This window comes from Erpetoichthys calabaricus, chromosome 3 (genome assembly GCF_900747795.2).
Source record: "Erpetoichthys calabaricus chromosome 3, fErpCal1.3, whole genome shotgun sequence".
Taxonomy (NCBI): domain Eukaryota; kingdom Metazoa; phylum Chordata; class Cladistia; order Polypteriformes; family Polypteridae; genus Erpetoichthys; species Erpetoichthys calabaricus.
In genome coordinates, this window is record NC_041396.2 from 153,829,495 (window position 1) to 153,848,430 (window position 18,936).

General features: G+C 37.6%; 1 protein-coding gene across 33 annotated transcripts in view; it reads left to right on the forward strand.

Moving 5' to 3' along the window:
- The first annotated feature begins 4,488 nt into the window (after positions 1–4,488).
- scaf8 (SR-related CTD-associated factor 8) overlaps positions 4,489–18,936 on the forward strand; it is a 314,948-nt gene continuing 300,500 nt past the window's right edge. For all 33 annotated transcript variants that reach the window (XR_007934521.1, XM_051925175.1, XM_051925177.1 and 30 more), the window contains exon 1: positions 4,489–4,648. Coding sequence is in view for 32 of the 33 variants with exons in the window: in XM_051925175.1 (XP_051781135.1) it covers positions 4,619–4,648 (30 nt within the window). In the remaining variant the exon portion in view is untranslated. The remainder of the gene's footprint in view (positions 4,649–18,936) is intronic.

The following is an 18,936-nucleotide window of genomic DNA, read 5'->3' on the forward strand; positions in this document are numbered from 1 at the left end:
CCGTGCCGCCCCATATGTGTAACTATTAGCAATAGTCATTATTTAAACAAAGTTGATGATGTATCTGTAAATGTAACATACATATTTTTAATGTATTTCATCATGAAAGTGATATCAAGTATAAATCTAAGAATGCTAAATGTGCAGAGAGCTGGAATATTATAAACTAGACAAATAGCCCGTTTCGACAACGTAAGATGAAACGGGAACGAGTTTGTGTCAGCAGTGTATGAAGAACAAATGATAAGTAACGAAGAAGTTGTTTTGTAATGATTGTAGTCCGCTTTACTCATTACTGTACAGGCTTGTACTGTTAGTTGATGAATTTTCCAGGCCTACAGTATAATATTGAATGATGAATGTTCCAGTACAATATGGAATAGTAATAAGTATAAGCACCACAAACCTGATATAGGTGTATTGAATGAATGCGTAATCCATATTACTAACCGAAGGTTGTAAACCGGATGGACGCTGGGCGCATCGAAGCGCACGCACACTGCCGCACTACAACGAGCCCGCCCATAGCTAACGACACAGCCACAGAAAACACAGAAACGAGAACGTTGTAAACCGGATGTCACGAATCGCCTACCAGTGTGATACAACACAGCCACAGAAAACACAGAAACGAGAACGTTGTAAACCGGATGACACGAATCGCCTACCAGTGTGACCTGCTTTATATTCAACGCCAATAAATCTTGAGGAAGAGCGAGAGATTGTGCAAACTATGATTTCCAGTTTGAATAACTTTCAATCCGCTGCTTTTAATAAGATTGGGCGCCCGCCCCAGAGTCAAACGCACGCATGCGCACCGCGGCCTTGGCACCCGCCCCAGAGTCCAGAGTCAAACGCAGCGGCTTCCCAAAACGCGGCGGCTTCCCAGAGTCAGTAGGTGGCGCCCAAACAACATGGATAAAAACAATGAACGAAGACGCCCACACAAAGAAACCGCTTTAGTTCAAACCAGAGTCAGTAGATGGCGCCCAAACAACATGGATAAAAACAATGAACGAAGGCGCCCACACAAAGAAACCGCTTTAGTTCAAATGGGGTTATTGAATTAAATGGAAACTTTACCATGCCTACGACCTGTAAACTAAATCTGAGGTAAAGCGTGCACGCCAGGTTGTACAGCCGCCTGGACGCGACCGGCCACACCACCGCATATACGACGACACAGCCATAAAAAAACAAAAACGAGACTGCATGAAGAAAAACAATAACAGAAGCACGTTGAAATGAACTGTCCCAGGACGCACCCACCCTCCATGATATTTCATCAGATTGGAACAGTGCACCCTGAGCCAAATCACAACCACAAATGTGCCCAAATGTACGTGTTACATCTAGATGACGCAGTATATCAACCACAGAGCTAATAATGAGAAACGTAGCTGAAGTCATAAACAATCACCCATTAGCAAACTCTATAAAAATGCTACATGAGGTTGAAAGAGAAGCCAATACAAAAGCAGAGGCAGACGGTGTGGCACCAACTACAATTGCCTTAGTGCTAATAAAGGACAAAGAACAGGATCCGAGACGATACAATGTTCTCACCGTTAATGAAGTGGCAATTGTGTTTCAAAGTGATGACGGTGACCCTCCGTTTCACCGCGATATTGTCATGCATTTACGTCCTGATGGAAACAAGGCGCCTACAACGTGCTTCTGAAACACCACAACCACATGAGTCGCAGCTTCAAAAAGAAACCGCTTTAGTACAAATATGTTTATGTAATTGAATGACATTTCCCAGGACGCACCCACCCTCCATGAGGTGATTGCCATTCTTGGATTTGCGATTCTTTCGAGAATCGCGGGCTTGCTGGTTGAATCAGAATGCGTAATTAGGCCTCAAGCTTTAATCGAAGACGCCTTTCTCTTTGAATTTTTGCAGCCGTAAATCCGCCACCTGCCACGATGTTGGGGTTGGATGTCGGTCTCGTAAGGTTTTTCGGGCAGCTGCACAGAAGGTGACTGTGCATTCGGCTTCGGACGTGCGCAGAAGGCGACTGCGCATTTGGCTTCGGATGGACATGAGTGAGTGAGGAGGCAGGCGAATTATGTATTAAGATTTAATGTGTTCTGTGTGGCAATGCTGCTTGCCGCTGCGGTCAGGTCAGGAAGAAGCCCCAGAAGCACGTAGCAAATTAACAACTGGGTCAGTTTTAAGATGACGTTTACAACAGTCTACTTTAATGATGAAATAAACTATGAGGTTAAAGAGGACATTTTGAGTTTAAAGCTTAAATTTCCTTTCCACTTTAATCACAAAATAGACATTTTCTTTATGCCCTTATTTTTTTTCTCTGTGGCTCAAATACGCAGCCGTACATTCTGATGGTATTGTAAAGGTGCAAAAAAAAAAAAAAAAAAAAGACGGCACAGAAGATGGTATATGAAACTTTTAAAATGTATCATGTCATTATTTTGGGGAATATGTGATGCTTGAATATCAAAGCACCACGAATGCATTTGTATGTCGGCATTTTGCTTCACCACATCGAACCATTCATCAAACATCGAAGCACGCACATCGATTCTGGAGGATCCTAAAAGCGGCAGGAGTAATTCAGGCTGAAATTCAGGGTTTCAATGTGGAGAGTTATGACGATATTCCAGAAGAAGATGACATGACAGTATTTGGATAAATGTATATTGTTGTACATAAATAAATAGAAGATATCCCCTGAAAATAAACCCTAGTGCATCTTTTGGAGCAAAAATTAATATATGACCCTGTCTTATTTTCGGGGAAACACAGTATATACTGTATGTTACCTGCTTTTACTTTTCAGTGGCATCATGTATGGAGGTCATACAACCGAACCATTGTGCCTTTTAACTTCTTTTCTTTTCAGCATCAAAATAACGTTTACTCTTTGTTTTCCCACTGTATATCAAGCAGATAAAAGGAAAACTGTAAGAACCAACCATAACCTATTTTCATGTTTGGAAACTAAAATTGTAATACGAATATTACAAAAGCAACACAGGCACACAAAAAAATACCACACTGATGTAACAACATCAGTGATTGCTCATTTAGAGGTATTGACAGGGTGGCTGGGATATTTCAGATAAGGTCTGACACATAAATAGTTTGTGTTTAGTGGCTGCATTTCGAATGCTTTCCACGGGTTGCAAAAATGGATGTGAACAATAATGCAGAGGTCTTTTCAAACCAAAAAAATTGTTTTTACCTGGTAAAGAGAAGTGCTGCAAATGTTATTGAGGATCTAAACAAACCAGAGGTCTTCCAAATGCAGTGCCTCTGTGAAATCTTGGGAATCAGCATGCACAACTGCATTAGACACAATATCATTCAATCAAGCAGCTGAGAACAACCAAGAAGGTAGTTGGGGCCTATCCCAGCAAGCATTGGGTGCAAAGCAGAAGGGAGGGGCACCAATGTAACGCAATGTGAGCACACTCACACAATAAGGGAGAGTTTAGTGTTGGCAGCCCATCTAACCTGCCTGTTTTTGGACTGTGGAAGGAGTCCCATGGAAGAACCCACAGGGAGAACGTGCAAACTCCACACAGGACACAAACCTTAGTGTATTAAATGCATAAGTGCAATCACTGAGCCGTCTTGTCACTTGTTCTGGAAGTTGTTATTTCAACCTGATTCTTCATTTCGTTTGTGAAAATACTTTTCATTAATAAACTGCAACTCTTATTGACCTGCTCCAATGTCTGTGGGTTGGAGTACCTGAGGCTGATTGCCAATCCCAAAGAATCTTTTTTATAACTGTGTTTTCCTTGAAGTTTAATTTATCGGGAGAAGAAGGAGGGCGTACTGGGGATTTTTGTTTTGGCTTAGGGGACGTTGGAAGAAAACAGCACTGGTCTAGACAGCCAATGAAGTTAAGTACCTGTGGCACGACGCTGGGTTTCCAGCTCCTGTTATTGCTCGCCAGTTATCCGGCGATAATATTTAAACCTGTGCATTCACAATCGCTCTGCCTCTAGGCTAAACTTTTCAAATCAACAATAAATTAAATAGGACAAAACGATCTGTAGGAAAGCAGCAATAAGTGATTAAAAAAAGTGAAACTTAATACTTTATTTAATTACACTGACACCTCATTCCGCAATGTCTTTCGCTTGGCTCTGCAGCTCCCAGTCATACCATTTGAGGACATACGTATGTATATATTTACTTTGAAAATTACTATAGTACTAGGGTGTTGTACCGTGTTAGCCATTATGAATGTAGAGAAAAGCCAAGCAAAATGACACCTTTTATTGGCTAACTAAAAAGATTACAATATGCAAGCTTTCGAGGTCCTTGAAAGCTTGCATATTGTAATCTTTTTAGTTAGCTTTGAAAATTACTAAATAGATGAAATACCTTCTTCCACTGAGCTATCAGTCAACAAACTTAGGCTTCTGTTGCAGTTCATATGCCTGAGTACTTAGCGTCGCTGTCGCGAACGTGTGACGTTGGCGTCGAGGTCTGCCCAGTGACACGGCCCGCCATATTGGTTGTCTCCTCCTCTTCCACCATCTCGCATAGAAACACCGATCCAGACCATGCAGTAAACCGGGCGTTTGTGCTGCACTGACACCTTTTATACTCGCCGTGTGCCGCAGAACACTCACCATGGAGGCGGTAAAAGCTTTTAACAGCGAGGTCTGTATCTGCACATTTTGTTAGAGCCTAGAAGAAAAGCCTAGGAATCGTTAGGAGCGGATTATTTAAAGCAGAGGAATAGTCAATAGTAAAGCTGTGGCAAGGAGAAGGAGGATGTGATCGGGGTGACTGGGCCTCATTCTCTTTCTCTCGGTAGCAACCCGAAATAAACGAACTTGCTGGAGTCCTTGATATACTTTAAGCGGTTTGATTCATTTTGTTTGCTTTTCATTAGCATTATAAGCGCGAGGACACAGTAAGCTCTCTAAAGAAATTAGTGAAAGTATAAAGTTTGCGGGAAATGGGAGCGAGACGAGGGGGTGGACGGTTGGTGGCGATAGTATGCACTACCCGGCTGGACACACTGTATTGCTTAAAGCAGCATAGAAATGGATCTCGGCTGGGTTTACAGCAAGCACTTGGTCTTTAGTGGCCGCATCCGCGCGCGTTTCTAGTGCGGGGTAAAAGAATGCGCATCTTGCGGATAAACAGCATCACCTAACCAGCGCCATGAAAGCAGCGCATTAGTAGTGATATCCCTGCCAATTGGTGCAGCTCCGTTAATTTTACCTTAATGCATACTATAATCTTTTCACATTCTATGTATTAGAAAAATATACACGTAAAAGCGTTGCTATTGCGTCCTAAGTCCGCCTTAGATCTGCTAATTTCAAATTGTAAAGGATCGGTATAAGAATCTGAACTAGCTGGGTGAGATCCGTATTAGGCCGTATCGATATCTACGATGTTGTCAGAGCAACTGAGTGTTTGAGGGGCTCAATGCAGCTGAAAACTTTGTTTGCAAGAGCCGCGTAATCAACTTGCGCCCGATCTAAATGTATTACTGCATTTAATATTAAAGTAACGGGAGATTGATCAATATTAGTTTTTTAACTTGCTCTTGGGGAGTGGCGTGCGTTTTTGCAGCAATATCATATAGTGGTAAATAATAAGTAGTCGATTGATGAGTTTTGTTTGCTTTTAGTTTGAGATTGCAAATGTCGCGTTAGACAATAGCATATTTACATTTACGACTCCGAGCTCGTTCAACGATCATAATTCTGAGTGAAGTTACTTCTTAATATAAATAAAAATAATAGCGTGCTGCAAAAATGTGTAGTACCAGTGTGAAACTCAGTCCAATTTACCATTTTAAATAGCGAATACATGGACTTTTTCTCTTCCTGGTGGAGGTTATTGTCTATTAGACTTTGTGGATAGCGAAATTCTCTATAGATTATCGGTCAGATGAGCATTGATTTGTTCACTGGCTGAACCGTTCACACATTTGAAATAGTGTATTACATTTGTGAAGGTATACGTAGTTCATGTAAAGTAGTTAATAAAAAGAATGAGTATAGTACTGTGTTAAATATCCAGAGACGATGGGAATCGATTATATTGCCATCGGTCAGAGGTAGCATGTAACTTTTCTGTATACAGTAGTTGTAGGATTATTTTTTTAAACCCTAAGACATTTATATTTTGAAGCTCTTAATTCCTAAACATGCTACATACAGTCACCAATGAGTGAAACAGTCTTATGAGGGATTGCAGTTTATTTTTGAAACGTGGGTTGGGGAGCATCCTTAAATTTAACACATCGGGATTACAGATTCTGTGTGGGGAATGTGTCAAAAACCCACAGTTTAAAAAAGTACTTTAAATATCTGGCATTTTCTAATGTCATAGCTTATTCTTTTTGATGTTTACAGTAGTATATAACAGTCTTTCAGCTAATTCCACTGTATTAACTTTAAATAAATAACTTTTGTATGTATTGATTTTTATTCATATTTAGACAGAAAACCTGACTGGCTATGGAAAAATTGCATCTGTAGAGTAATACAAAACAATCTACAGCATGTAAAGAAAAATATCCTAAGAAAAAATATGTATTTAAATTTTTTTTTCTTCCATACTATATTGTTTTTCCTGTCGGAGTATAATTTTCTGTAACTTTAAGACAGATGAGCCAGTCATAAGGCTGTAAATATGAATGTAGTTAATTTAGGAATTTGATATATTTGAAATATAGTTACATTTTCATAGCTTTGGTGGCACAGTATTGCACCACGATTAGCACTGCCAATTTACAGATCCAGCATATAGTGTTAAAATCCAGCACCTGATTGTCTTCTTGGAGATTGCATGTTCTTTTTGGTTACTCCAGTTATCTTCCTACATTCTTAGAAACATGCAGGTTTAGTTAAATGGTCCTGGTGCAGGTGTGTGTATGCACTAGGGGACCCTGGCTCAGCTCTTGTCCCCACTCCTCAGAATTGGGGTAAGCGAGTTTGAGAATGATTGTCTGTTATTAGTTTGCCTATGAACATAACACATGTTCTTGGAGATTATTGTCATTATAGATAGTCCTTGCCAAAACCAAAGGATATTTCTAAAAGACCATAAGATAAACTAAAGGTGAATTGTTCTAACGTAGAGAAAGGGATTCTACATAGTCCTTGTTTTTCTGATGAAACATCCCTTTTTTCAGAGTTTGGTGGCTGGCCACTTTGGCCATGTGTATATCCACCACTGACTTCCTTGAAAATTATCCTTGAGCATTCTATATTATTTGTTTGTGTGTATCACTGAATTCAGGTTTAAAGGCAGTCAGCCCTAAATTAACATTTTAAAGAAATGACAGTTACGTGTCTCAATGAAGCCACAAATTGGCACTGGTTGGTTTTTGAAATAAAAAGGAGCAAAACTGAATACAAATTCATAAAACAATCCAAGTCAAATGTTGAACTTTTTGTTTTAATTTTAGCACAAATATGCTTCAGCCTGTTTTTAGTCTTCAAGTTAACATAGTTTACTCGAGTTTTGCCTTATGCTTAGTTTAAACAAAGGACAGTGGGATCTGCGTACTTCACTCTTTCTGCACAATTATGCAGTTACATGATCCACACAAGCAACTGCAGCAGGTAAGCTTCCATGCAGTGCATGTGAACCTAACAAAATATACACAAAAATATATATTAATTCATAGGTAACAAATTATCCACAATTATAAAAAAATTAATTTTAAAAAGTTGTTGAATATTCTGGCAGCAACCATGAATGATTGCTTAGAATTAAGTATGTGCATAAAATTTGTGCATTAAGTTAGAATTTATGGGAATTACTTAATTTGTGCAGTATGCTTCTGTCCTGTTTGTTATAGATCAAATCCTACGTTTCCTATTGGCTTGGCTTTTCTTGATGGTCATTGCAAAACAATTTTAGAGAAAACTATTGTTTTGATTTGGAACAAGTAATTAGGAATAATCTGAATTTTATATATAAATATAATTTCACACTGTGCTTCATTATGTAAAATGTTCGCTTCAATCAGATTTGGCTTTACATATTTATCCTATAATCTTGTACTGTTACAAAGTTTTGGAGGGTTTAGATCAAAAGCAGTATAAAAATTGAAATGGGCATAGTGCACAGTTAACCAGAGAGCAGGTGGGGAACTAAACATTTCTACTGATTAGAACCAGCATAAACCCCAAATAAACTTTGTACATGGAAAATGATGGAAAGTCCAAAAGTGTGTCAAACTGCAAATCTAAACTTATAGTGTGCACTACGTTCATATTATGCAGTGGTAGAAAACAAACTGAAATAAACACTTAGAAATAAAGCTTCAGTTGTGGGTTTTTACTTTGATCACTGAAGGGTTTATATTCCTTTTTGTATGTTCACTTTTTGGGGGATGGAGAATGCAGTACTATAGTAGTATGATTAATTTGTTTTTCGAAATTTATTATTGTGACTTTACTTTAAAGGCCATAGCCAGGCAATAAAGTTCTAACACTGAGTTGTGATTTACTTTAAGTTATTGCAGTGAGTAAAGATGTTTACAGGCTGGACACTTACAGCGAAGAAACACAGCCACTCATTGGCACAGCAACTGGTATGCAGTCGAGCATGCTGACCATTACTTATGCTTTGCCTAACTTTCCTTCATCCTCTTCACAGCTCCTTTTCCACACAGCTTGCAACCCCATCATTTCTATGCAGGACACCTCTTCTTCACTTGCCATCAGTGCCATTTATCTCCATGATAAGTTCTCAACACTGAGCCAAAAAAGGATGCAGTGCATTGGTATAGCCTACTTGGTACAGCATTATTATTGACAAATAAACAACACTAATCAGCTAATTTTCTTTTTTGTATTCTGTCACCAAATTTCCATCAAATCACTCGGAGGCTTTTTTGAGATTTTTCCACAGCATATAATATTTTTGATCTGCAGGACACTTGTTCTGCTGGAGGCATTCTTTTGCATAACCCTACAACCCCTTTTCTCTGTGCAATCACTTCTCTGAAAAGTGGACTAGGTGCATTGGAATAGCCCACTTGCTACAGCGTTATTATTGAAATAAAAAAACATGGGTTGGCCAACTTTTTTTTTTCTATAAAATCACCAAATTTCAATCAAATGTCCAATAGGTTTTTTTGTCCATTTATTTTTTATGTCATTGAACGAGAGGTACATTTTGAGAGTAAATGAGAGTTTCATGTTATCATATAAAAAATAAATGTTTAAAAATGATCTGAAAATACACAATCCAGTAAACAAAACAAACAAAATGTCAATTATTTTCTAACCTGCTTTGTCCTGAACAGGGTCACATGGTGTGGGTAGGGTTTCGGGAGTTAAGTGCTAGAGCCTATCCCAGCTAGTGTAGGATTCAAGGCGGCAATAAAGCCTAGATAGGGTGCCAGTCTATCACAGGCCGAACACTAATGCACTAAACACACATACTAGGGCCAGTTTAACATTGTCAATCCACCTAACCTACACATCTTTGGAATGTGGGAGGACACCCAAGTAGACATGTAGAACATGCATACTGCACGCAGGAGGGGCCCGGAACGTAGGAACCCAGGTCTCCTTACTGTGAGGCAACAGTGCTGCCCACAAACAAAATAGATTTTTGAAAATATTATCTAATGTTATTTAAGTCCATCAACAAGCTTGATTTTACTGTGCTAATTAGAGTTAAAAAGCATAAATCACTCAATCAAATCAAAATTGTATAGACCTATAGAAAGCAGCAGTAGAAAAGGTATCTGAAAAGAGTTCAGTTAGTACAACTGGTCATCCCTGTCAATAGTGTGAAATCGGTGGAATTACGAACATTTCAGTTTTGATAAATGTGATTTTGACCTTCAAGAAGGTTTGGAACAAAATTTCTTCCCTGTTACATCATTATACTCTTAAGTACAGAACATGTAAAAAAAATAGCAGTGAACTCAAAATATGTCTGTTCTGAATGTCAGTGTATGTGAGTGGAATTAGCTTGTTGGGTTGCTTGTGCAGGATGGTCCAGATCGAATTATGCAATTATTGCATTGCATTAAAAATTGCATAGTTAGATCTTGACCACCCTATACATTCCTTAGCTGGCAAGTGGTATGTTGTTTATTAACCTCAGCTTGTTTCAGTAGTGTTGCTTTGTGCCCTGATGTTCCATTATGATAATTCTACTTCTTTTGTTCATTTAATTTTGCTTTAGTAAAACCATTATGATTTCTTGAAGTATGCCACTAACAAACCAATAAAATGCTATAATATGGTGTCCATGTCCCACAGTGCAGTGCTGTGTGAAGCTCATTCCCTATAGTATAGTAGACACTGTTTGAAAGTGTCCTCGATAACCAGTGGTGGAGAACAGTTGAAACAGCAGCAGATGTTCACCTAAAAATGCATAATTTTTACTCATTTGGCCAAATACCAAATGTTCCATTTCTTTGCTATTTCAAGCCAAATATTTGTGGTGTCTGAAAATTTAAGAAGTCCATAGTTCTTGGTAACTTTCTCACCTTCATTTTTGTGACCCTGGGTTCGTCACCTCAACTTTGTTCTGAACAGTTAGGTAGCCTTGGATGAAAGGCAGTTATACCAAAATAATAAGTTAATGTTTTAAAAGTTTTAAAAGTAATTTTAGTTCAACCATCTTTAACTTTGTTTAGTGCTTTTTTAATTTAATTTATTTTTTTATTTGGATCCAGCATCCTGTGATAAAATCCATGCCCAGTTGTTGTCTATGGATTTGCACATTTTTCGCCATGCCTACTTGAGTTTTCTTCTTTGTACTCGTTTTTCTTTTCAGCATTGCTAAATTAATGTAGTTTTTGTCAATAAGAGATGTGATACAGTATAGCCCAGAGTGATTGTGAATGAGTATCTGCAATGGAGTAGTGCAAGATACAGGACTGATTCCACCATGCACCCAACATTTCCAGGATAGGCTGTGGCAACTTGCACAACTCTGAGCTAGATTAAGCTTGTTTAAGACTGATACTTTTTCTAGGCTTTGTGGCTTGACAGCATACTTGATTAGTTTCGCCACTTAACAACTCCAGGTATAATATGTTCGATTTCTAACCTTATTACAGATTTTGTGGATTTTCACCTTTCATCCAGTATACTTAAAATGTATAATGTAGGTTAATATGTTACTCAAAATCTTCTCTGTTGTGGGTGGGTGTGTAGATCTATGATAAATTTTCATCCAGTACAGAGCTGGTTCATTCCTTGAACCAGGTGTTACACGAATAGGTTCCAGCTCCATGCATAACTGTAGAAGAAAAAGTATTTACAGAAAATCCATTGTAGGTTACCTTTAGGTTATGATAATACTGCCAGTTTTTGTGAAAATCTTCGTAGACCATACCCTCGGGTAGCTGATATTTATTCAATAATACATTCTTCGACCTGTTTCCAAGTAATGTTATTCCTTTGACTTTTGGTTCATCATATAAATAAAACTTGTAATGTCAGTACTATCATATTCGAATCTCTTCAAGCACTTGATTACAGTATTGGATAAACATTGTCCTACTTTCTTAGTACTGCTTGTATTTTTCATGAAAGAGCTGTTTTGCATGAGGTAGACAAACATGGGTTCTCATAGTAAGTTCCTGAATGGCCATTGTGATTGCAGATTTTTACACCAACAAATATCTTGAAATAGAAGTAATTTTGTTTGCTGATTCCAAATCGGACCTTATGTAAGTATAGATACATGCTTAAGTAGCCCCTGTGATGAATGTGTTCTCTGATCAGGACTGGTTCTTGTCTTATGCGTAATGCAGTTAGGTTAAGCCCTATTGACTCACCTGTTACATTTTGTTGGATTAGGGGAGTTTGAGAATGTTATTGTACATACAAATTAGGGCATTAATATCAATGACATATGAACTTTTTATATCTTAATATTATTCAGAATATTTAATTACAGCATTTCATTTGCAAAAGCTCTCAGAATCTACATTTGTAAGAAGAGTTTTTAAGTAAGGTTTGTTAACAAGTCTGTTTGTCAGATAGAGTAAATAACCGATTATCCAAATGAACTGGGAACAAGAATGTTTCTGATGGTGGTACAGTGGTAGGACTGCTGCCTCACCACAAGTTCATGGGATTGGAGTTTGCATGTTTCTCCTTATGTCCATGTGGTTTTCTTCTGGGTGCTCTGGTTTCCTCCCACAGTCCAAAGACAAGTATCCATCCATCCATCCATCCATTGTCTCCCGCTTATCCGAGGTCGGGTCGCGGGGGCAGCAGCTTGAGCAGAGATGCCCAGACTTCCCTCTCCCCGGCCACTTCTTCTAGCTCTTCCGGGAGAATCCCAAGGCGTTCCCAGGCCAGTCGAGAGACATAGTCCCTCCAGCGTGTCCTGGGTCTTCCCCGGGGCCTCCTCCCGGTTAGACGTGCCCGGAACACCTCACCAGGGAGGCGTCCAGGAGGCATCCTGATCAGATGCCCGAGCCACCTCATCTGACTCCTCTCGATGCGGAGGAGCAGCGGCTCTACTCTGAGCCCCTCCCGGATGACTGAGCTTTTCACCCTATCTTTAAGGGAAAGCCCAGACACCCTGCGGAGGAAACTCATTTCAGCCGCTTGTATTCGCGATCTCGTTCTTTCGGTCACTACCCATAGCTCATGACCATAGGTGAGGGTAGGAACATAGATCGACTGGTAAATTGAGAGCTTCGCCCAAACCAAAGACAAGTAGATTAGGTAAATTATCATTGCTGTATTTCCCCTAGTGTGTGTGTGTGTGCGCGCGCTCACATGCACACCCTGTGATAGAGTGGTGCCTTGTCTAGGTGGTTTTCCTGCCTTGTGGCCATGACTGCTGGAATAATCTCTAGCTGTCCTGCAACCCTACCATGATATGCAGATTAGGAAAATAGATGGTTGTTTCCGTTAATCAAATATTTTAATTAAATCTATGAAACAAAGTGTAATTAGACCAATAATATTGTATGCAGTTATTACTACTGTATTTAGAAATATCAGGTCGAATAAATGCAGTAATTGATTTAGGAAATGGTTTGTAAATAATAACCAAGAGGGTTTGAAGAAAAATGTATAATGAATCGAACATAATGAAAAAACTTGTTTTGCATGGTTTCAATTTTAAAACATTTTTTTAATATACATAAACACAAGTAAGTGCTTATAGATGAGAGCATAATGAATCTTGGGGATTTTTGTTTTTTATATATATGTAATCTTGACTTTTTATTTTAACCATGCAAGGTTATCTTTTCTCCACATCCTCATCCACTTTTATAGCAATATGTCCATAGAACTGCATTCAGACTGTTGCTCACACTGTGTCATTGCAGTTTCTAACTGATACCACATCACAGCTCATTTTCATCTCATCTGCAGCTTTTTTTCTCTTATTTGCAAAAGCATGAGGAAGGTTATTCTGGTGCAGAGTGTGGAAAGGGTGATGAAAATTTATAGCGGCTTATGTAGACTTGGAGAAATTGAGGGCAGTTGGTAATATCTCTGACCCGAAATGAACTATGCAAGGTGGAATCAGTTGCTGCAGTGTGCAGGCAGGCAGTGGGTGAGACAGATGAGAATGTGTTGAGCCACATGGAAGGAACTATGGAAGATGAGGCTGCATTGGAGGGCCAGGCTACAGAATAAAGTATAAGGAGCAATATTCCTCCTTTTTTACCTCAAAAAAAAAAAAAAAAACTTTAAACTCCCCCAGAAAATTTCAGTGATTTTTTTTTTTTTTTTTGGTGTTTCTCAACTACAAAATCACTTGCGTTACTGCATATATCCTTGAATAAATAATTGAAATTGAATGCACTTAGTGTTAGGAGTAATGCTTCAGCAAAGTAATGTGATGGTGTGACAGCTGTTTGACTGATGTTTTGAGTTACAGTCATATTTGCATATTCATGAAACAGCAGAATAACTTTTCGTAAAGTTGCATCCTTTCCATTATTTCAGGATATCTGTGGTAAAGACTTTTGTTGCTTTGTCTTGAGGGCATCTCACATAGGGGATTAGACATCCACTACTAATTATGTTCGTGACCTTATGAAAAATAAGCTCTTTGAAAGGACTGACTTAAACTACATTCATTTTGCATCCAATGATGAAACTGAAATTGCAGAATGTATCTCTGTCTCTCTTGTACTATTCTAATTTGTACTGTATGTATATTCTTTCATTTTGTCATGTTTTACTTATACTGAGGGAAACTCTGTTGCCTTAAAAAAATAAACGACCACTGCCATATATTTACCATTTGGCAATACATTGTTAGTAATTGTTTTTAAGCAGACTTACTAAGTTTGCATCTTTGTAAGGTTGAGTTGCTGGTAATGCGTTAGATATTTGTCAACACTTGGCCAATGTTCATGAGGCTTAGCTCATGGTAGTGTATTTAAATGAAAGTATAAGGCAGGTTGATGTAATGACCAGTTTCAAAAATCAACTTGTAAATTTTATTTTGGAATGAACCTGGTGTGTAAAACAAGCTTTTTGTTACGCAATTGTAAACATGGTACAAGTCTTGGAACTACAGTACTTGGTCTGAAATGTGATGACTAATTTCTTTTCAGGGCTATATAGTTCATATTTAGTCATGTTTGCATAAAATGCAAAAGCATCCACTGTTGCTGTAACATCCGTTTGAATGAAACAAGTTGGCACCTAGTAGACTTACTTTTAAATTTGGCTAACTTATTCTTCAAGAAAATTTGTCCATCAGACAAAATTTTCACACAAATATCTCGAAATTAAAGTGCTTTACACATTTTTAAAAGTTGAAAAACTCCCATATTAAAAAGCCACCCTGAATTTTTAAAGTCATCAGTCTTAAAACCAAAACTGTGAATGAACTTAATTACTGGTTAATTTACTATTCTAAATTTACAGTGAGAAATTATTTTCAAATTGTATATTTCCTTTTTCACACATCTAATACTTGGTCCTAAAAATATAACAGATCCCCAGTGCAAGTAACTAAAACCTCTGCAACACCAAATCATTTCTTTTAGCTATTAAATAATCTTTGTTTCCATAAAGATTAAGCAAAACAAAATCATGTATCTGTTCTAATACACGTAATCTATATTATTATTATTATTATTATTCTGTTATCACTTTAATTTTTTGAATAATGTCTCATTGTTACAAAAATAATTAATAAACAAAAATGTGACAACTGTTAGTAAAATAAATGATTGGTATAGTATCGTCATGCATTTAGGGACTCATTTTTCTGGACCTTGATCACAGTCCATCATAAAAGTTAAAACCATTTAACTGGCCAAGTCACTACCCTCTCTGAGTAGGAATAGAAGATGTATAATTTAGAGATGCACCATTCGAATCGGCCACCAATTTAATTCTGCCGATTTTCACTAAAAAAGACTTGATCGGTGTTTAGTAAATTGGCCGATCACAAAAACCTACCTTTCTAGCCACAGCTTTTCTAGGCTTTACAGTAATTTAGCAGCAGTGTCCCATTACGCGAGGTGTTATGGTAACTTAGCCAGCTAGTGGGTTTTTTTTTTTTTTTTTTTTTTTTTTTTTTTTATTGCAGTGAATTTCCTGTAGTGTAAACAAAGCAGGTCAAGGCTTATTTTAAAAGAGAGTGAGTTAGTTTTTAGTAGATGCACCTTTGGCATCAATTCCATTGTGTCAATAGATCTCTTTCATCTCTGCTCATCTGGATGTGCAAATCAAGGCTGTGGAGTCCGTAGATAAATCCTTTGACTCGACTCCTTAGTTTCCGGTACTTCTGACTCCGACTCCTCTGTATTTAATATACTAATGTATTTTCCATGTTGATTGAAGGAAGGCAACATACACGTCATTTAACCATAGAACTACTAGCTAGGAAGCCGACTCTCTACCGTATTGGCCAGTTTAAACAAAAGACAAAAAAAAATGAAAACAGTAAGGTTTTATTTATTGTTTTTATTAAGTGTCTATAAAGTAGTAGCATGCACAAAAACCAGGTACAGGAACTTTACCAGTTCAAAAATATAAACCTCATTCTTTGGTAGTTTTAAAACAAAAACAAAGCTTAACTATATGAGCAAAAACCAAAAGCTGGAAAACCTAAAACAGTTTATATATTAAACTTGGAATATAGTTGTAGAGTAGTATAGCTGTTAAATGTAATCCAAAATTAAATGTAGTATTCTAAGAAACAGAATTGTTTCTGCCAGATCCTCTTTCATAGAAGCTCTTAAATCGGACTTGATTATTTTTACAGCTGAAAATAGTCTTTCAACATTGACTTGGGTGGGTGGCATTGCTTTTACAGTTCTAGCCCCATCACTAATAATCTCTGGATAAACAAGGATGACTTCTTCTACAGTCAGTTTCGATGAGCGATCATACTTTTCAACTTATTTTAATTCTTTAAAAAAATTGCTGCTGGAATCTCATTATTTGGACATTTACTGGTCATTTATCTTTCACGTATAGGTGATGTCAGTTTGCTTTTGAAACTTCCATTTTGGCCAAGTAGGAATCAAAGTCTAATTCTTCATTTGAAGAGGATGATCCTGAGTTACCAGTGTTAATAGTTTCATCCAGTGGTGGCGTTTCAGGTAGTAGTAATCCCTTCATGCAAACTGCTACATCATAGAGTGCCTTTTTTCTATTAGCAATCTGGTCACTGCTCAACAAAATTCGGCTCATTGGATCAACATAAATAGCAACTAACAAGATTTGATTATCCAGTAAGAGACACTCTCTATTTTTCATTGAAGATACAATGCCATCAGCTATTAACCCTCCACTTTTGTTCAGGCAATATATCAAGCTCTTTTAGCGGGTGTTAAATCTTCATATTGTGACCTCTTGGTTACAGTAAAGGGGTAAGAAAGTAGACTTTCCAGTTCTTTTACTTGTGCCCACTGGCTTTCACTTAATAAAACATTTTCATTGTCCAGTTCTTCAAGAAAGTCTTTTAGCTCAAGCAAATGTTTTACCATCAAATAGTTTCTTCCCCAGCGTGTTTTGATCCAAAATGGCTTCTTTTCCTTCACGTCTTTTCAAAATGACATCTTTTTTAGGGGCCCTGGCTGCAACAGTTACTTACCTCAATTTGCCAATTAGAGTAGCTGCAATCCATCTCTTATTGCAAGTTTCAGAGTATGAACAGCACAACACATGTGTTGAATAGTAGTAAGCTTAGATGCTTCTTCAGCAGTGTTATCCAAAATGTCACTATTCTCTTCAGTTTCACTTTCTCCAATACTTGCAGAACTGTCTTCCTTGAATATCTGTCACTTTCTTCATCTACTTTACTCATTTTTTCAATTGTCCTTAACATATTAGAAGCATTATCTGTCACAATACATAGAATCTGTTCCTTTTTAATTTCAAACTCTTCTAGCACACCCTCCATTAACTTCTGAAGATAGCCAGTGGTGTGATGTGCCTGGGTGTCCTTTACTGCCAAGATCTGTGTTATTGTTTTATTATTTTCATCAACAAATCAAACATTAATATCAAAATAATTGATTCTGTGATGTGTGCATGCATCCATTTTAATGAAGACAAAATGTCCCTTCAGACCTTTTCGTAGTTCTTCCTTTTTACATTTAGCCTCTTCAATTATAAGTTTCCTTATACTTTCTCTTTCCAGAAAAATATCAGATTTTTTAGCCATTTCTCTATTTAGGTCTAAAAAGGCTGGCTGTGAAAAGAAGGCTAGTGGTACACTATTGTTTACTACTATTTCAATAATGTGGTTTTGGAATTTTTCTGGTGTCATTGTTATGGTAACTTTGTCAGATATAAAGAATTTTCTTTGTTGTGTTTGGTCTCCAGTAGATTTCTGAACATTTATTATCCCAGAAGTAGATGGAATTTTTTTGCTGTCTTTCTCATTCACAACTTCTAACACTTTATGATGAAAACACTGCAAGTGTCTTGTAGGTGCATTTTTTTCAGAACCACTGAAATTTTTGCATCACATTGTTTTTCACCATCATCATCTCTTAGAATACATTGACACACATAATGTTTCCCTTCACTTGATAATGTAAAGTGATCATAAACAGCAGACTTTGTTGTGTTTGTTGACAGTCTTTTTGCAGTTGTGCATGGGGTGCCACTTTCACTAAAATATAAAATAATGTTAAACCAACTAGCATATACTTTGATTTAAATACAAACATACATATAGTCCTGCTCTATACAAACATACATACAACACAGCACTATACACACACATAAGCTGTAGCCCAGCACTAAACCTAGACATTATTTGCCCTATATAGAAAAACATGCACAGACATGTACCATATACACAACACAGAACCTTACGTTTTACTCAGAAACATATACACAATCTGCACTATACACAGAAATTCATACATTTCTGCACTATACACACAAACATACACATAGCCCTGCAGTTTTATCCAGAAACATGCACATAGCCTTCCTTCATACACACAAAGCAGTAGCCATGCAGTTTTATCCAGAAACATGCACACAGCCTTCCATCATACACACAAGCAGCCATGCAGTTTTAAAATAAACATGAACACCAACTTACAGTTGAATCCAAGAAGTTCTTCTTCTAAGCACTTCTAGCAGAGAGAGGAAGTTGGGCAGAAGCTGCTGCCTTTTTGTATGTGTGCTGATCTTCTGCTGAAGACAGGGCAGTGGGATGCTCCAGGGTGGCCACTTAACTAATTTCCTAGTCCTTGGGTGGTGTGCAAAGTTATGCTAAAGTTCAGCCCTGGGTGAGAGCATATGTGGAGAGTCCAGACAGAACCCCTGAACACACATCAGGCCATAGCACACACCTACACCATTACACTTGTTTACACTCAAATGAACTTGTTAAACACATTATATCTGAAATAAAATGAAAACACTTTTTGTAATATACATAATCCAGATTACAATATGTGAATGTCAGGATGTATAATAGCTCATCTGAACTTCACACTAGTAGTAACACAATTATGCACTGGGCTTTATTCTTATATCAGA